Below are 15,893 nucleotides of genomic sequence, written 5' to 3' on the forward strand. Positions count from 1 at the left end.
GTAGAACTAATTGCCATTAAAGTAACTAAACCCAATTTAGTGATCTAATGCTCCAACCATATAAAAAGAGTTTGGATTAAATAGATGTAAATTTAATGTGTAGATCCAATAATCTGATTCATTAATATTGATGAGCTGTTAATGAGACATGAGCTTTTATGATAGATAATCCTCACAGGTTGGGCTAAATATAAAATGGAAGAGATAATGTTCATTAGGGCATACTGAACCTAGCTCTCTTCTTCTAGCTTCTTCTCCCCCATTGAGAAGAAACGTGGTTTTACCGGCTCAATCCTATGGAAGACATCCGTTGAGTTTGCGGAATATTCCGATGATAAGTAAGAAACTATAGCATTACTATGAATCATATCAACTATTTATAAATTATCGTCTCATTTTTTATTAAATTTTAAAGATTGATAGAATATATATATATAATTTAAATTAATCAAAACTATTTTAAAATAGTTATTGCAACTACATAGCTCAATTTATATATATGCTAAAGTAGTTAATCGGTAACATATAGAGTTATTATCCGTTGTAATAGGCATCGATGGTTACTTTAATAACGTTTGATAATAAATATTTTAAGCATAAAATAGCTGGTAGGACAATTTATTTGTTTAAAAGAGATATCCCGATTTATATAATTCAGGATGTCCTTTTAAAATTCAAACTTTGCCTAAAAATAATTGTACGATTATTGAATTAGTTGTTTTTGAACCGTGCCGCTGTGGCCTTGTGTCAGCCTGTCACACCATTCGCATGTGCAGCATTCAATAATAATCCACCGTATCAGATTCGTTGCCGTGACGATGGCGTTGACGGCGACGGACGGCTTCTTGCAGAGAAAGAAATGGACCGGTTCAAGCGGCTTCCGAACATTACGTTCCAATTGACGGCGTCGATTCAATTCCGGACGCGGACTCGCCAAAAAAAGAAACTAAAATGCATATAACTACTCAGCGTTCGCCCCTTTCGTCGTTCCCGTTCATCCCCTCCTCCTCCTTCTCTTCTTCGCTGGGCCACGCCAGGAGGAAGGAGAGCTCGGCAGGCGATTTCTAGGGCTTCGACTTTGCTCCTTCTCTGTTTTGGTACGTAGTGTGGATTCATGGCTGCTGTTTTTCCCTTCTTTGTGAGGCCAAATTTTATCACTTGGTCTCGACAATGGATTTGTCTCTCTTTTCTTTTCTTTTTTTTTTTCTTCCGTTTCTCTTCCTTGCTTTTGATTGCGATCTACTTTTTTTTTTTATTCTGGTTCGAGTGGCATGATTCTAGCCCACATTGTTTGCTTTCGTAAAGTAGATCTGTTTCTTTGCTTTGATAATGTGGTTAGATTTTCTGAAAATCTTTTCATTTACGTTTCTCACCGGTGCGATTCCGCTCCCTTTGTTGCTATATTTTCCATTTTATGGCTGTCTCAAATTTTTCGCTGCATAAATGAGAAACTTCGTGTGAAAAATGTTGGTTGCGCTGTTGCTATCGAAATTGTGTGATTATCACGTAAGCATTGTTGAACATGCCAAGCCTAGAACAACATCAGTGATGAGTGTCCATCTGGTTAGCTTTCCTAAGCAGAAATTTGCTTAGCTGTGAGTGTTTGATGCATCATATTCATCAAGTTAGATTCGAGGATCTGCGACTGGAATTGCAGCACAAAACCTTGGTTTACTAAGATGCTTGAACAGGTTTTAGCTTTAGTAATTAGTATAAATTTGATATTAGTTGTCGGTCTTGTTATGTCATTCTGTCATTCACTTTTTTAATATGCGGCTAGATTACGTCTTAACTGAATGCCTTATTATTCTTATGCTACTATTTTCTATATTGCAGTTTCTTTGTGTATTCTAAAGGACCAAAATGGTTGCGCAGGAGTTCACAGTTGATTTGAATAAGCCTCTTGTCTTTCAGGTGCAATTCTTTAAATCTTTTTTCTTTTTTCTTTTTTTTTGTTTTTTTAGTTTTGTGGTAGCTAGGGTAGATTATGTCAGCGACTAGCAAATTGATGGATTTTGACTTATTGTTGGATACCACAAAGCCTGAGTCTTGGTAAATTCTCCTCTTTCTCTTCACATATGAGTATAGCATCAGGATGCAATATTTTCTGAATAATGCCTTTATCTATACTGTGGTACTTCATATTTTGCAGTTAGCCTGGTAAGTTGGTACTGATTACACTGTTACAAACATTGTAAGGTTGGTCATCTAGGAGAAGCTTATGAAGAATGGGTTCACCAACCTATAGTCAGCAAGGAAGGCCCACGTTTTTTTCAAAATGAAATTTTGGAGGTAATACACCATCCATATGTTTTACACATCGAAAAATTTAGTGATATATTCTGATTATCTGCTTTTCTTTAATCAGTTCTTAACACGAACAGTATGGTGGGCGGTTCCAGTGATATGGCTGCCAGTTGTTTGTTGGTGTTTAGCCATGTCTATAGAAAGGGGAATAACACTCCCTCAGTTAGCTTTGGTGGTAGCGACTGGAATACTTCTATGGACCTTGATTGAGTACACTTTGCATCGGTTCCTTTTCCACATCAAAACTAAAAGCTATAGGTAGGTAAAAAGCATTGTGTGAGAACGACCATTTTCATAGCAATTAAAGAGATATGTAACTCAATCAAGATTAATGAAACTTTTGCAACTGTGATTTAGGGGAAACACTGTGCATTATCTTATGCATGGTTGCCACCACAAACATCCAATGGATGGGCTGCGGCTAGTATTTCCCCCTGCTGCTACTGCTATTTTATGTATACCAGTAAGTTTACTTAGTTATTGTTGTATGCATAAAGTCTGTTTTCTTTAATATAAGTCATGGTGGTTATTTAATTTTCTTAATTTAAATTGTCTAGAATCCATTGTTTGATTTTCTTTTTAAATTTCGTTTCGCCATGGAAATTGAATTTGCTAAACAGGCTTCACCATGACATTGCAGACTAAGTTATTTTCATTTTTTTTTTTTTCTAGTTCTGGAATCTTGCTAAATTAATCTCCATTCCGACAATATCTCCTGCCTTATTCGGAGGTGGGCTATTGGGTTATGTTATGTATGACTGCACTCACTACTACCTGCATCATGGACAACCTACCGTCGAGCCTGGTAAACACTTGAAGGTTAGAATGCTCACATTTGTTTCTAGGGAACCCTTGACCTTTTCTTTTGCCAATTCAATCACGATTTTTGTTGGTAAATGTTTTCCTTTTTCATTGCAGCGGTATCATCTGAATCATCACTTCAGGATTCAAAACAAGGGCTTTGGAATAACTTCTTCACTATGGGACATTATCTTCGGTACATTGCCCCTACAAAAATCACCTTCTAAGGCCACATAGGTAACGTACAATGTCAAAAGGAATTGATACTGACAAACTTAGTATGCTTGCATCCTAATTGATTCACCTTCTTTCTTCATAACTTCTCTTGCAGATTCCATTAGTAATCTCACAGCTGGTGGTTTTATTATTTTTTTGTTTCCCAAGATGAACTTGTCATCAATCTCTACGCAAGCTAGCTTTGCATTCTTATGGCATTCGTGTACATACTGTGCACTTTGAACTCTGTATTCAGTTTGCTTGTGAGCATTGGTAGTTGTATTGATCTTGAATAGTTGAATCTTATTATAATCCTTCCCGTTACAAAAAAAGACAAAGGTAAAGAAAAAATTATCATCACTTGTACAAAGCAATTGCCCTAGATTATCCAGTAATCTGCGCTTTTCATTCACTATATTATTCTCACAAAGCCACTGCCCTTTCACTCCTTGGGTTAAAACACAAGTATTGAATAGTTTTAATCTCCACTCTTTTCTCCAATTGATCCTTGGTTGCACAACTATAATTTTGTTTCTTGAGAGAAGATTAGGCAACGAGTCTCAAGATGCCAAGATTTTATGCTGTGCACATGTTAAATTGTTAATAATGTCTAATAATTTAATTTTAAATTTGAATTTTGTGCAAATTTATACCAAGTAAGTTGGTTTTAAAATCAACTTCTTTGTTCAGAATGAGCTATTAAGTGTAATTACAATGCGAGTGCCCTCGCATATCCATTTTATTCTTTAGTTTTTTTTTAATGTGGGGTTTTTGGAATGATCAGATCAGTCTATTGTAAAATATTTTTTAAAATAAATTTAATAATAAAAAATTAATGTCAAATCTAACTTCTTCCTCTAAAATAACAAATAAAAAAAAAATAAAAATCTTCTCCGTCGTCTTATTCTAATTTCAGTGTCCAGCGCGATAATGACGTCCTACAAATCACGTTTATTGGTTTGGTGTGATTCCGCTGCTGTTCAAAGCACCGTCTTCGCCACTCGGTTTAGCCGACACCGTCTCCTTCTTGTTCTTCCGCTCCTCCCGTCGTCTTCTCGCCAGGCCAGGCGATTCGGTGCTTCCGCTACGCTTCCCTCCTTCTACCCTTCGATTCCACCGCTGGCGGTCGTATTTCGTTCAGATTCTCTGCGGAAGTCGAGTTCCGGGACGTCAGATCTGCTGATCTAGGGTTTTCCGGCGTCAAGATTCCGGATCTTAGTTCTGTTCTGAGTCGGTTTTGCAGACGAGCTATGGGATTCCTTTTGTGTCGATTTAAATGATCAGGAGAGAAGCGAGAAACGTTAGCGCTTAGGAGAGGAGTAAAGCTCCTTTTTTTTTGTGGGAGACGACTGGATCTTGCTTGCGCTCCTTTTGGGGCTCAGGCGTGGGTGGGTGATCTAGGACTTCTGAGATGAAGGCTGGGCCTCCCCGTGGTAGCGCTCAACCGTTGTCTAACGGCGCGTTCGTCGTCGTCGATACGGTTGATACGATCGCCACATCCTCATCCGTGTCGTCTTCGTCTGATTCCTCTTCTAAAGTTAACTATATCGAGCATTGCGTATCAAGAATGGATACTCTTGCTGGTCTAGCCATAATGTATGGCGTCGAGGTAATTGGCATCTGGATTTTGTATTTCTTTCTTCACGGTTTGTATATGTTAAGCTCTTCATTCGTGCATGTTGTTTGATTCAGGGTTTTGTTGAGGGTTAGTGTGATTTTGAACACAGTGTGCTAGTTAGGAAAAAGTTTGGACTTTTGACGGTTTGCTTTAGATCCAAGATTTACTTCATCCTATTCGGGCATTAGATGACAGGTTTTATATATTCCCCATTTTTTATTAGCATCATTTAAATAATGTAAAGAAGGGGAGCCTTGACCTTGTGGTCACAGTTTGAGTCTTAGAAACAACCTCTTGCAATGTAGGGTGAGGCTACGTTCAATAGACTCAATGTGATGTAACATTTCCCTCGGACCCTCTCATTGGCGGGAGTTTTGTACACCAGACTACCTTTTTTTTTTAACATTCATAAAATGTTTAGAAAGGGACTAATCTAAAACTACGTAATATTGTAAGGTCTTGACTGAAATTGATAGATGTTTGAAGTTATATAATCAATTGTTTCTTTCCTTTAATATTGCATGCTGGTAACATATTTGTTGACTATGTTACTAATGCACATAACCTGTTTTTCCCATTTAGATATCAGACATAAAGAGATTAAATGGGTTGATTACAGATATAGAGATGTTTGCTCATAAGACATTGCAGATTCCTCTGCCTGGAAGGCATCCCCCAGCACCTTGTCTCTCAAATGCTTCGGTTGCAAATGGGTACTTTTCGCATATTTAAGTGTACATTTTCATGAGAACCAAAAGTTTTGCAGCATGATTCCATGATTGCGCCAGAAGTTTCCTTTTTGCAATACTTATTTCTCCAATCGTTGAACGTTGTGTGATATAAGTTTTTGTAGGTCTGGGTGATGTGCTTTGATAATCGGATGTTGGTTAATAAGGGTTATTATCTAGGATTCTGTGATAATATTCTGACTCAACTAATAAAACTGATCACCTGCATAGTTTTTTGAAGGTCAATGGAAAATGTGCATTATGAACTACTGGGTCACCTGTATTATAAACAGAGGAACTAGGCTAAGTACTCAAAGAGAGTATGAGAAGTGCACTATTTGAGGTGAAAGCATTCTAGTAAACTAGTAACCACCTTCCTAATAGGTATTTTATAACTAATAATATTGGCATTTAATTGGATGGAAAACGAATCTAGTGAAACCTTGATTTGGTTGTAACCTTTCCTCTTGTTTCCAAACAATTATGTGTTTGTTGCATGTATAAAGTTCAAATTTGAGATTAACATTAATTGTTACATTGTTTTCTTAACATGCTAGAACAACAACCAGAGTACAAACACCACCTCGTCACCCTAGTAATGATGTGTTGGATTTATTCTATTCGATCCAGCACAAAACTCCAAGTGCAGTCTCCCCAGCAATGAGCAGCTTACAGGCATACTATGGTCTTGCCACTCCACCTAAGAAGAGTCCAGTTGTTGAAGGCAGAGATTTGGCAGCATATAGAAGAAACTGCTTGGCTGATGACTTGGTGCTGACTAAGCCTCCTCTTTCAGACCCAATTCCAAGTAGGCACCGGAAGACTAGAAGTTTGGTTAATGAAATTCCAATGGAAGTAGGTGAAACTACTGGCAGTAAAGCTGTTATAGAAGCTACAGAAAACAATGAGATTGAGAAATCTATCCGGAGGCGTCAAAAGAATGATTCAATCCCATCATTGTGCTCTCCTGACTTATTGTTGGAGGACAACAGTAGTGGGTTCCAAGGAAGGAAAGGAAAAAGTCTGGCAATGAGACCAAAATTGGGTAGCCGCACTGATAATGACATGAGCCACTCGAATGCTGTTCCTGACGGAGAATCCTCCATCGTTAACGGATTAATTTCAGTTAGGAAATCATCTAGCACATCGGACTTGCAGAACTCAGAGAGTAGCTCTTTTGTATGGCCAACTAGCAAATGGACTTTGAAACCAGAAGTCCTTGCGTGGCCACTATTTGATGCCTTGCCAAAGCCTACAACTGCAAAGAAGAACAAAGCAGCTCTTGATTAGTGGCTTATTTCAAGTGATACATCATTCGTCTATACATCTGTTTTTCTAGCGACATTCTTGCAGTTAGTTGGATCAGATCTTTCCTGCTGCCATGAGAGTTAACCATGACCTTTTTCTCTTGCGAATGTTCAGTATCAAAGCTTCAGAATATTGGGAGTTGTGTTTTTTGTGCAAAACATTAATTTCTAGAGTATTGGCAGATTTATTCTTTTGTATGTACAAATGTACTCAAAGGAGGGAAATGTCAACTGTTACAGGACAGATTTAATTTGCTGAGAAAATATATGATACCTTTAGAAACTTTAATTCTTCTCGACTGACATCTCTTGAGATGTTATCGGTGCTTGTTATGCTGCACAAGTATGCATTTCCTTCTCTGTAGCTGCTTCAACTTTTAGAAGCCAAATCCACCTATCTGTGTCACCTTTCAGAGCCATGGAGAGGTTTTACTGAACATTTTTTTTTTTTTGTCTTTGTCTCATTATTTGAGCTGGTTCAGTACAGTGTATCAGTATCGAAATCTCATACCGTATTGAAAACTTCTACATAGAAATACCGAAAACTTCTACATAGAAAAATTATCGTATCGAAATCTCGTACTATATTGAAAACTTTAGTACACAGACAAATTATAGTGATATTGTATTAAAATTTTAGTATATACGGATTTTTTATATATATAAATTTTATAATGTTTGAGGGGAGTCTTGGCGCAACGATAAAGTTGTTGCTTTTGTGACCAAAAAATCACGGGTTTGAATCTTGAAAACAACCTCTTGACAAAAAAAAAAAAAAAAAAAGATAAGATTACGTACAATGGATCCTTTCTCGAGATCCTGTATAACAGAAGTTCTGTGCACCAGACTATTTTTTTTTATAAATTTTATAAAATTTACATTTAAATTTTGATATCGATATCATACATCGAATACTGAATTATTAAATTATAGATTGATATCGTATCAAAATTTTTTGATATAATATAATACCGTAATGAAATTTTTAATATAAATCACTTGAAAGAATAAGCCAATGCTTGATAAACTCCTTACATACTTCATTGCAATTGGACATTGGATCAAGTACGGTGTTAAATGCAACTAGCAATCCAACATCCAATGGTCAATTCGCTTTTCCCTACAACTATTTTTCATGCGGCAATTGACTAAAGACCACACTTAAAATTGTGAAATTCTCAAAGGGTGTATCTAATTTTTACATTTCTCAAATGACACATTTGTTTCCCATTTTAACTTTCCAACATTAATATTATAAAAATCAACAAAAACTATAAAATCAGCACCGTGACATTATATTTTGAAAATCAGCACCACTCTATTTGTTTAAAATAAAAATGTTAGAAGAGTGTGATTCTATTTTTGAAAAAACTAACACCACAATGATTTTAAATTTCAAAAATCAACACCTCGAATGATCTAGAAAAGTTGGAATTTGATCGGTGAGAGGGGTAAGATAAGAAACAAATGCATCCTTTGATGCACCTTTTAAGAATTCCTTAATGTTAAATATGTTTTTTTAGTCAGTTGTCAATTTTTCATATTGTAAAAGAGACAATCACCATTTATTTTTGTTTTCTGATTTGATATAAGAATAATTGAATACGTGAGGAAGAATCTGAATAAAGGAGCTCCTCGACATAAAATCATAAAACCAGTACCATAAAACCAACACCACTCTATTTTTTTAAAACAAAGAAGTTAGAGGAGTGATTACGTTTTTTATCTTTGATGCGTCTTTTAAGAATTCCTTAATTTTAAGCATGTCCTTTAATTGTCGATTTTTCATGTTGTAAAAGAGACAATCATCATTATTTTTTGTTTTCTAATTTGATCTATCGCTATAAGAATAATTGAATAGATAAGGAAGAATCTGAATAAAGGAGCTAATAAAAAGGTGCCACATTTTGTTTTTCAATAATATTGTTGTGATGTTACAAAATGCACTAGAAAAGTCTTGAAAGGACAAGCAATCTTTATAAGGACTCATGGATTATAGCCGCCCCTACATTCTCCTTAACATATTCAAAAAAATGCATTATAAAAATGTACAACAAAATTACAAGTACTCCATGGGATGGTCACCAAGAGGCCAGCACTCATTTACATCATGTATTCAAATTAACAAATGAGGTCGATGTCATGCTCCCGCGGTATTCGTGTTGTCGATAAGTACTATCGTTAGAAAAATTGCTAGCGTGAACATACTAGCGCTCATCGTAGTCGTCTTCATCTTCTGGAGGCAACGTGGAGCTGTTTGAGCACATACTGATATTGTGAAGCTTCATCAATTTGTGTTTAAGGTTGCAGGGATCTGCCATAATTTCCCCAAATGTTACTTATAATTCACATGCACCATAAATCAATCTGGAAACAATGCCATCTTATACTATTATTTCTCTTTCTTTTTCAAAGAACTGCAAAATCTAGCCATAGGATTAGCAAGTGTACATAGTTGCACGCCAAGATCTAAATTCTAAAGATTATTGGTACTGGGTGTGCATTGAGGCTAATATCTTTCCATATTTTGATATTATGCAGTGCAGCACATTGCTTCCAGGAGTGACAAAAGCAGATGAGTGAAAACTGGTAGACTTAACATACCTAAGCATCTTGGGTTGCTCCAGACAGCAATAGATGTGGGACTGCATATAGGCTCACACAGAGCTTTATTATCCTCATGATTGACGTTGATGGCAAGCATCCATGAACCAATGGTGACATCTTCATTATTGAAAAACCTCAAACTGAAAGATTTTTGAGTTTAGTCAAAATACAATCAGTAGCGGCAAAACAAATCGTGATAGTCAAGTTTCAAAAAGGCAACATAAAGTGAGAAGAAATTTCGAGGTAAAAATGATACAATTTGATGAATCAAATTGCGAGTCTGCAGGTTAAACAAAAAAGGAAACGAAAAGAGGTAATGCTCCCGGACTGCAATTGTGTTCTCTGCTCCATTGCCTCTTTGGAGACAGTGAGGCATTTGTTTTACAATTGCACAGCTGTAAAACCTGGCTGGGGCATTATCCTAGACAAGTTAAGGTGCAATGACTAATCTTTTTCTCCAAGGGCTGGCATTCCTAGTCCATGCGGTCACCCAACAAGAGTTCTCAAGTAGGGAAACACTATTATACAGGGGAGGCTCTACAGAGTAGTTGGCAAGATGTGATACGATTGCTAGAAATCCTAGTGGTAGCACGGGTACTTTGATGAAGGTTGGTTTGCTGTGGAGTGCTAGTGCTAACACAGGTCAAAACCCCTCCTCTCGCATATAACAGGAAAGTAGCAGGAAAGTTTTTTTTTTCATTGGGAGGAGCTGTGGTTATGTTGTTCAACCAATCTGTCTCAGGCGGGATTCTACTTCCAGCTAGAGTTACATCTCTATTTACCCACTTAGCATCAGTTTAGAAATCCTTTTCCTTTCATATGTGGGTTAGTTGAATAGTAGTAATTGTCCGGGTTAAGATTTGGATCTATATTAGACTTTGCTGTAATTCCAGATGTTTACTAGTGAAACCTTGTGAGCAGTTCTGCTTGGTCATATCATTCTTCTAAAAAATGTGGACTCATTCTAAAATGAAATAAATCACTCCAATGTGGTGGTTCATCACTGACGTATTATTTCATGGATGCTCTTAAAATGCACTGATACATTGCATAACTTAAAACTCAAAATCATCTGCTGTCTGAACAGTTTACTTTGGTTAACAGTTTTGGCAGAACTTTACAAGAAAGAACGTAAAAACAAACTCACTTTGGCATGTCAGTTCACCATTCTCCATCAAGATTAACTAAGGACACAATGAAATGACTAACCTATCATTCCTGGCATTTGCCAAAAAAGCTACTGTATCAGCAGAAAGAGCATATATTGGGCCATCAGCATGGAGAAAATATTCATTCCCAATCAACTTGCCAGAACTTTCATACCTGTGGTTTTTATCAACAGAGGACATCATTAATCTGGGAAGAGCCATAGCATACATACCAAAATTTGAGACTGAAAGAAATTATTCTGTAGCTGCATCTACCATTTCATTTTTGGGTCTGTGATAACCGGGCCTTTTTTCATGCAGCCAATGTAACTAAAACGATGTGCTCGATCCTTGCCAAGAAGTGTAGCAAGTCGGTCTGATCAAAACAAAAGGAAATTGTTAGACAATAGTAATAACTGCAATAATACTTGAAAGTTGAAACACTATTGCTTACCTGGACGCAGATATATGTCATCATCAGCTTTCACATAAAATTCTGCATCAAAAAGTTTGAAAGCTGCTTTGAAAAATTCTAACCTAAAAACACAGATCATATTAACTCTCCTAACTTTGCTGAATCCAAAAACAAATAATGTACCAAAAGATATGGCTTCTCACGTCTTATGGGGCAAATTCAAGTTATCTTCATCAGCATCTACAAGAATAAAGTCATGGTGTGTGTCTATTTCCTTTTTCAGAGCTGTCATATTCCTTGAATCTTTTGTCTGACCAATCACAAATCTAAGAGCCAATCCAGTAGCTTGATCGAAACTGCCACAAGAGTTTTTTCTCATACATGTTGACAACTATAAAATATGACAGAAAAAGAATCTTAAGGCATGTATTAGTTTTACACGACTAAATTACTTTTAAATTCTACTCTATAAGATCTCCTCTATCAACCCAAAAGATTCAGAACATCTCCTAGAAAAAAAATTATCGTCTTTCAAGTTTCAACAACTTTTTGCGACATGGAAATAGTTAGAGATGTATCACAATTAGGAGGCAACAACAGATCGCATGCCACTGTGGGGGGTGTATTCCATAAACTTAGATTAGTGCTTATTGTAGCATACTAGCATTAATGTCCTCAACGAGTATAAGGCACATATGTTACATAATCTCAAAACTTATCTAAGAAATATAAGCTAGGTTCCATTTGAGAAAAAAAAAAATGAACCGATAATAGCAATTTTTGTAAAATTGTTATAATTTAGTAATTTCTTAAGGTGATTTATTTGGCAAAACTGGTGATATTCTGAAAGCATGCCACTTTTACAGCCCAATCTTCTAATAGATATTCTTTCCAAGTTAATAAATTAATGACAGGATGAGGACAGTTCATGACAAATCCTAATCCCCAAATTTCTCATATGACTGGTACACATAGGAGAAACATGATTTTACCAAATTTTTCAACACATATCTGATCAATCCTGATTGATTTCTAGACTTTTGAAATTTTGGAGCCATTGAAATTCTAATCGCCACTTTAGGAATCTGATAAAATAGTGGATTCAGAATTATAACTCAAAAAGCCATGATCACAATAGCTTTGAATCGCATTCAAACCTGTTATCACGTCAGCTCAGGATTCAAAATCACAAAAAGCTTCAAATATCCCTCAAACTTCTATCCTAATCCACATTTAAGCATGACAGTTCATCAACTCATGATCCTAGATCGCAATCTATGTCGATTATAAACAAACAAGAATCCCAATTCTAAACCATTCTTATAACTTAGTGATCTAAGAGATCAAGATTCAAGATCAGACACCATATATCAAGATTCAAGCGAGTAAGCCGAGATCCAAGGGGAAAAAAATGGGGATCTTACCGCGACAAGGCGTCCGGATCAGAGGGGAACCAGATACTGCGTAGAGCAGCGCGGCGATTGACCGCCGAAAACCCAGTATAGACGCCGACCACTGCGAGCACCTTCGGCCTCGGCGCCACGACCTCCTCCTCCCGGCCGCCGGCGGCGAGGGACTTGGATCTGAAAGCACGGAGGGCATCCTGAGAGCTTCCACACCGGAATACAGTGGCAATACGCGGAGGGCGACGAAGGACGGAGGCCGAGAATGCGATCCCGGCGACTCCGACGAAAAGGCAAGCCGCGGCGAGGACGAGGATGAGGACGAGGATGCGGCGGGAGAGGCCGAGAGCGTTAGATGGCAGGAAGACGGAGGCCTTGGACTGTGGCCTCCTCTTCTTCTTCAGGTGCTCATCGTCGTCGTCGACGAAGTCGCAGCCAATGGAGTGGTGGTGTTGTGGCATTTCCGTAATTAACGCGAATAAACAGTCAGCTTGTCGGAGAGAGAACGACTGGGTGGTGAAGCGGTCCAGCTAAATCCAAAGACCTGCACTGGATCGGTTTGATTAGACCGGTCCGGTTAAATCCGGTCCAGATGAGTCGAGGCTTCTTTTTGAAAATTTGAAATTATGAAGGTCTGAACAGAGTAAATGCTGTTTCTATTTCTTCCTCCTTTCGGTATTTCTTCTGCCTCTGATCTCCGTTCATCCCATCGAAGAAACACTGTAGATTTTCAATGGCTGTGGAACTCTTTCCACATTCCCCCATAACTCTCCTCCTCAACCGCAGCACCCTCTCTTGCATCACGGCGCCCTCCTCGGTTGCCATCACCCTCTTTATGCCTTCCTCCACCGCCGAGCTCCCGGCGGAGCCGTCGAGCATGGCGCCGATGCCCCACCCCTTGACGATGAACGCCGCGTTCACGAACTGGTCTCCTGCGACCGGGTAGCACAGCAGCCTCTTCTCGTGTTGGATCGCCTCCAAGGTCGAGTTCCACCCGCAGTGCGTGAGGTAGCACCCCACGGCCGGTCTCTGCGGCGCCCACGCCACGATTTTCCCAGGAAGATTCCCCGGGGACCCTCCAGGAACCCCGCACTGCCACGCGTCGTTCTTTCTCAGCGCCCACAGGAACGGTCAGCCAGCCGCCGCGAGCCCGAGCGCGAACTCTGCGACCCGTTCCGGCGAGAGCGGCGCCACCCAGCTGCCGAACGACACGTACACGACGGAGCCGGGAGGGTGCTGCTCCAGCCAATGCAGGCAGCTTCGGTCTTCTTCCCACGTGCTGAGGTTGCTGGTGCGGTGGGCGAGCATCAACGGCCCAATGGGCAGAGGTTGCGGGCGGCGGTGGCAGCTCCTCTGTTCGTGTTGTTGACCTGACTCATCGGGGCAAGAGTTGACCAGGAGATGTTGGACGGATTTGGCACGTTCCAGGACTCGCAGCCAAAACATGAATCGCGATCTCAGGGTTGCCCACCAGCCATGGCAGCTCCTTGGTGCTCAGCTTAGCTTGGCTTGGCTTGACTTGCCAGTGTCAGCATCAGCGACTTCTCTGCCACCACCGTTTTCGCTTCTTGGGCGGAATGAGCCTTTGTTCAGAGGACTTTCTGTAATAAAAATTAATTCTATCCGAAATTTGAGTTAGACAGAGGTCGACAGAGATAACATTGATATTGACAGAAAGATGACTTTGATGCACCCGACTTATACATGTCCAAAAAACTAACCCTTACTTGGAATTCTCTGATATATAGTACGAGAATTGGTTGGCAAGCGAACTTTGCACATACTTAGACAAGTACCCAGAATAATAGAGATATGAAACTGGGAAAAAATCTTCGGTGCAGGTCCTCCGATGTTCAAGTAAGGTTTTTTTCTCGATAAGAATAATGTACTATGGAAAATGAACTATTAAAGACGAGTGCGTATGTATACGTACATTGCTAAGGAAGATGACCTCCTTTTTATATGACGCTATGTACCTTCAGAGCTTGTATGTTGTCAGAGAATGTCGGGTGTCAGGGTCTGTCGAGTGAGAGATGATGTACGGTGACCTCCTATTGGTGGAAGGAAGATTCCATTCGCAGGTAGTAGCAGACCACCGAAATATTCCCTGACATATGACAGTTATTCTCTGACAGAAGATTACGATTCCCTGACATTGTTGTCGCTTAGCGCTTTCCGTCTCGCTCGGGTTTAGCTACAGATAGCTCAGGATGATCGTTCAGATGTCCCACCCGGCTTGAGTCTTGATGAGGAGGACGAGTTGTGGCGAGGGACCCATCTTTCACGCTTTGATCGCTAAAGGGCCGACCAAGAGTTGTCTTAATGAAATTACCAGGCTTGACTACACGACCCGAGCTGGGGAAATCCGATCAGTTGAGGGCAAGTCAGGAACTAGCACGAGCTCCATCTTATGTCTCATATCTGGGTACCAACCCTGTTTATGCCCGACCAGGAATTATGCGGATGATGACGTGAAACGGTCTAACTCCCTCTTTCTCCTGATTGTTGACTGCCATGTTCCCTTGACTATTGACTACCCTCACGTTCCCTTGACTTTTGACTGCCTGGCCTTATCAAACTCCACCTTTATGCACAGTATCACAAGCCTCCCCTCTAAGTCTAGTCGAAAGAGGCTCAAGTCTAACTGACTAGACCCTAGCATACTTGTGTAGCTGATTATCTTTACAAAGATTGAAACCGGTATCCTTGTCACCGTGCTGCTATCGACCCAGTGAAGGTGGCGAGTTATAGTATTGCCATTGGCTCGGCGATGTTGGAGCAGATGAATACGATCCAATGCTCAGGTTGTTGGCAAGTGTTCGCAAGAGTAATGCTAGCTCAAACCTTGCGACGGGGTGGGAGTCAGTAGCCCGACTGAGAGGTCGTTGATTGTGAGAGCATGCTCCCTTATAACTCGCGCTGGGGCGAGAGTCTGGAAAGCTGGCCGAGAGATCGTTGGTCGTGAGAGCATGCTCACTTATAACTCGCGCTGGGGCGAGAGTCTGGAAAGCCAACCGAGAGGTCGTTGGTCGTGAGAGCATGTTCACTTATAACTCGCACTAGGGCGAGAGTTTAGAAAGTCGATCGAGAGGTCGTTGGTTATGAGAGCATATTCACTTATAACTCGTGCTAGGGCGAGAGTCTGGAATTCCGGCCGAGAGGCCGTTGGTCATGAGAGCATGCTCACTTATAACTTATGTTAGGGAGAGAGTCTGGAAAGCCGACCGAGAGGTCGTTGGTCATGAGAGCATGCTCACTTATAAGTAGTGCTAGAACGAGAGTCTGGAATGCCGATCAAGAGGCAGTTGGTCGTGAGAGTAAACTCACTTATAACTCGCGCTAG

The 15,893-nt window shown here is 39.7% G+C and overlaps 4 protein-coding genes across 4 annotated transcripts; 2 read left to right on the top strand and 2 right to left on the bottom strand.

The window, feature by feature from the left end:
- Positions 1–902: 902 nt before the first annotated feature.
- On the top strand, positions 903–3,619 carry LOC122010109 (dihydroceramide fatty acyl 2-hydroxylase FAH1-like). Its single transcript, XM_042566510.1, has 8 exons — positions 903–1,097; positions 1,837–1,914; positions 2,200–2,292; positions 2,369–2,565; positions 2,665–2,770; positions 2,980–3,126; positions 3,226–3,345; positions 3,440–3,619. The coding sequence occupies exons 2-7, from the start codon at positions 1,864–1,866 to the stop codon at positions 3,343–3,345; spliced, it is 714 nt and encodes a 237-aa protein (XP_042422444.1). The 5' UTR covers positions 903–1,097; positions 1,837–1,863; the 3' UTR covers positions 3,440–3,619.
- Positions 3,620–4,283: 664 nt separating this feature from the next.
- LOC122010107 lies at positions 4,284–7,266 on the top strand. The gene is made up of 3 exons (XM_042566509.1): positions 4,284–4,933; positions 5,525–5,655; positions 6,228–7,266. Exons 1-3 carry the CDS (start codon positions 4,736–4,738, stop codon positions 6,958–6,960), a joined length of 1,062 nt encoding a protein of 353 aa, XP_042422443.1. The 5' UTR covers positions 4,284–4,735; the 3' UTR covers positions 6,961–7,266.
- A 1,668-nt stretch (positions 7,267–8,934) lies between these two features.
- LOC122010110 (probable beta-1,3-galactosyltransferase 12) lies at positions 8,935–13,051 on the bottom strand. The gene is made up of 7 exons (XM_042566511.1): positions 12,572–13,051; positions 11,351–11,503; positions 11,187–11,269; positions 11,009–11,108; positions 10,794–10,907; positions 9,582–9,724; positions 8,935–9,291 (listed from the first exon to the last, which is right to left on the bottom strand). The coding sequence occupies exons 1-7, from the start codon at positions 13,009–13,011 to the stop codon at positions 9,185–9,187; spliced, it is 1,140 nt and encodes a 379-aa protein (XP_042422445.1). The 5' UTR covers positions 13,012–13,051; the 3' UTR covers positions 8,935–9,184.
- Positions 13,052–13,174: 123 nt separating this feature from the next.
- Positions 13,175–13,996, bottom strand: LOC122011213 (UDP-glycosyltransferase 82A1-like). The gene is made up of 2 exons (XM_042567617.1): positions 13,721–13,996; positions 13,175–13,642 (listed from the first exon to the last, which is right to left on the bottom strand). The coding sequence occupies exons 1-2, from the start codon at positions 13,994–13,996 to the stop codon at positions 13,175–13,177; spliced, it is 744 nt and encodes a 247-aa protein (XP_042423551.1).
- Positions 13,997–15,893: the final 1,897 nt, after the last annotated feature.

This window comes from Zingiber officinale, chromosome 8A (genome assembly GCF_018446385.1).
Source record: "Zingiber officinale cultivar Zhangliang chromosome 8A, Zo_v1.1, whole genome shotgun sequence".
Lineage (NCBI taxonomy): Eukaryota > Viridiplantae > Streptophyta > Magnoliopsida > Zingiberales > Zingiberaceae > Zingiber > Zingiber officinale.

Bases quoted from the DNA above. Each gene is read 5' to 3' on its own strand.
- LOC122010109 (XM_042566510.1), top strand. From the start codon at position 1,864: ATGGTTGCGCAGGAGTTCACAGTTGATTTGAATAAGCCTCTTGTCTTT. The intron at 2,293-2,368 runs GTAATACACCAT...TTCTTTAATCAG, and splicing joins TTCAAAATGAAATTTTGGAG to TTCTTAACACGAACAGTATG. The intron at 3,127-3,225 runs GTTAGAATGCTC...TTTTCATTGCAG, and splicing joins AGCCTGGTAAACACTTGAAG to CGGTATCATCTGAATCATCA.
- LOC122010107 (XM_042566509.1), top strand. From the start codon at position 4,736: ATGAAGGCTGGGCCTCCCCGTGGTAGCGCTCAACCGTTGTCTAACGGC. The intron at 4,934-5,524 runs GTAATTGGCATC...TTTCCCATTTAG, and splicing joins CCATAATGTATGGCGTCGAG to ATATCAGACATAAAGAGATT. The intron at 5,656-6,227 runs GTACTTTTCGCA...TTAACATGCTAG, and splicing joins AATGCTTCGGTTGCAAATGG to AACAACAACCAGAGTACAAA.
- LOC122010110 (XM_042566511.1), bottom strand. From the start codon at position 13,011: ATGCCACAACACCACCACTCCATTGGCTGCGACTTCGTCGACGACGAC. The intron at 11,270-11,350 runs GTGAGAAGCCAT...CTGTGTTTTTAG, and splicing joins TTGAATTTGCCCCATAAGAC to GTTAGAATTTTTCAAAGCAG. The intron at 10,908-11,008 runs GTAGATGCAGCT...TAAAAACCACAG, and splicing joins ACAGACCCAAAAATGAAATG to GTATGAAAGTTCTGGCAAGT.
- LOC122011213 (XM_042567617.1), bottom strand. From the start codon at position 13,996: ATGTTTTGGCTGCGAGTCCTGGAACGTGCCAAATCCGTCCAACATCTC. The intron at 13,643-13,720 runs GTCGCAGAGTTC...GACGCGTGGCAG, and splicing joins CGCCGCTCTCGCCGGAACGG to TGCGGGGTTCCTGGAGGGTC.